At 34.5% G+C, this 2,299-nt stretch overlaps 1 protein-coding gene across 1 annotated transcript in view; it reads left to right on the forward strand.

The window, feature by feature from the left end:
- LOC107081855 (neural cell adhesion molecule 1-like) overlaps positions 1-2,299 on the forward strand; it is a 452,491-nt gene that overhangs the window by 327,864 nt on the left and 122,328 nt on the right. Inside the window, exons 5-6 of the mRNA XM_015370183.1 lie at positions 1,243-1,380; positions 1,871-1,988. Coding sequence (XP_015225669.1) covers positions 1,243-1,380; positions 1,871-1,988 — 256 coding nt within the window. The remainder of the gene's footprint in view (positions 1-1,242; positions 1,381-1,870; positions 1,989-2,299) is intronic.

Raw genomic sequence — 2,299 nt, forward strand, 5'->3', positions numbered from 1 at the left:
ACCATAGACCTCCATTATTTGAATGTCAGCAGACAGCAAGAAGCCTCCCAGATCTCCAGATGCATTTGAGATATCAAAAAAGTACTCCAGAGAGTTGTTCAGCATGGGGGTGAGTAGAAAATGAAGGCTAATCATGTTTTGGGTGTACTATTCCTTTAAAACAACTTCTTATTAACGTCCAATGCGATCCTACCATTGACTTTAAAAGTTATGACACAAATGTAATTTTAACGCTCTACATGTCAACGTAGTATATTTACTCACAGAAGTACAGACCGCGCAGTACTATTCAAACAATTATCTCTCTCATTATGGATTTTTGTTTTTCAGTAAATAAAGTTTTTAAAATAAAACAACCATAGCATGTAGAGAAAGTGCAAATTTACAAAATAAGGGAAGGAAGGAAAAAAAGTAGTAATCTAAAAAAGGTTAAAAATCTAAAAGTTGAAAACTTACATGTACAGTATGTTTATATTTAAGAAAAAAGCAACAGATTATTTACTAAAATGAAAAAAAAAAAGCAAAACAGCAAGGATGTAATCATTAACTGAGTTTGTTATGAGCAGTGAAGGATGTCAAGTCTAAAAGCCTTTGGGAAGAAGGATCTGCAATTTCGCTGCTTAGTTAATGTTGGTGATGGAATTAGTTTTATTTTAAGTGTAAGTTCTGGCACTTGCAGCTGGTAGAAAGCAGGATTTATGATGAAGTATCATTCATGATTGGGGATATTTCATGCAATATCAAGTTTTGTAGAAATATTAGCAGGAATACAGCTTTGTATATACAGTCTAATCAATGAATACTGGTTATATATACTGGTTTATATATAAAATACATATATTGTCTTATGTATATATATATTTTTTTAACAGTATGCTTTATTATCTTGTGGTATTTAAAAACATCAATCAAATTCGAGTTGATAATTAACAAAATGCTTCTATAAAAATCCTTCTCTTTATCCTAACAGATTACTTTTGTGTGTTTAACCTTTTTTATGCCATTGTGCATTTTTGATTTCTGTTATTACATTACAATAACTTTACGATTTGGGTATATGAAACGAAAAAAAAAGGGTATATTTAATGTATTTTTGAAATACTTTTTGTTTATGTACACTTGCATGCTGAACATACTTGATTTTCACCTTTTTTTTGTTACTTCCAAGTAGTAGCAGTGTTGAATATTTTTTAAATGCTAATACTTGTTTCTGTATTTGTCTTTTTTTCTTCCCCCTTTAAGTCCGTTACAAATTCATGGAAAATGGCCACCTGGTGATACGTGGCATCAAGAAGGCTGATGAAGGAACGTATTCTTGTGAAGCTCGTGTTAATACCAGGGGAGAAATTGACTTCCGGATGATAAAGGTCATCGTTAATGGTAAGCATTCCATCTGTGTCTGCTTTGGCGCTCAGCATGAGCAGTTTCCCAATGAGTCGCTACTTTGCCCATAATGGCGGCGTATGATTAGGATGACTGTCTGTCAGTAGAATCATGCTCTTTTAAAGCTGAAGATGTGAATCACGGTGTTGTGCATCCGTCCCCCTGTCCTACTCTGTCTCACTTTCTGTTTTTGCAAAGCAGACAAATGTGCTCAGTGTGTCTCTGAATCTGTAGGTGTTACTTTATTTTATTTTCCTTATGCAATACTTTTTGGTACTTGGACTGCACTCCAGATTTTTCAGCATTTAATCTAAATCATCCCTCAATGTACCCAACACTTAAGTAACCACCACAAACTTTTTTTTTTCATAAATACAAATCAATAGTTGTAGAAAAAAAATAAAAAATAATAGTAAGTCATGATTACAGTTGAGTATTGTGTGGGTTTTAATGACATGTATTGTGAACTTCTTTTTTCTTAATATAGTCCTTCCTACAATCCGCCCGAGGAAAGCTGAAGTCAATGCCACAGCGGATGTTGGGGATGGTGTCTTGCTGGCCTGTGATGCAGATGGCTTCCCTGAGCCCACTGTTACCTGGACACAGTATGTCATTTTTCTGCTTTTCCTTTTTTTCTTTTTTTTTTATAAAAAAAAATAATTGCCTATTCTGCTGTATGTCACAGTAAATTCCATAAAAACCTTGGAAACCACAATTTTTTAAGAGAAAAGGGGCAAAAAGAGGAAAAGTGTAATTTTAAGGTTTTAGTTTGATAGATACTATGAGCTAGCCTGGGTGCCATTCCGAACGTAGTCCCGCCCACAATGTATGAGGTCGGGAAGTTCGGTCTGGCATTGCTCAATAGTAGCGCGAGTATTAGGGATGCACGATATTGGGATTTTGGCCGATATCCGAT

This window comes from Cyprinodon variegatus, unplaced genomic scaffold, assembly GCF_000732505.1.
Source record: "Cyprinodon variegatus isolate N-32 unplaced genomic scaffold, C_variegatus-1.0 Scaffold43, whole genome shotgun sequence".
NCBI classification, from domain to species: Eukaryota; Metazoa; Chordata; class Actinopteri; order Cyprinodontiformes; family Cyprinodontidae; genus Cyprinodon; species Cyprinodon variegatus.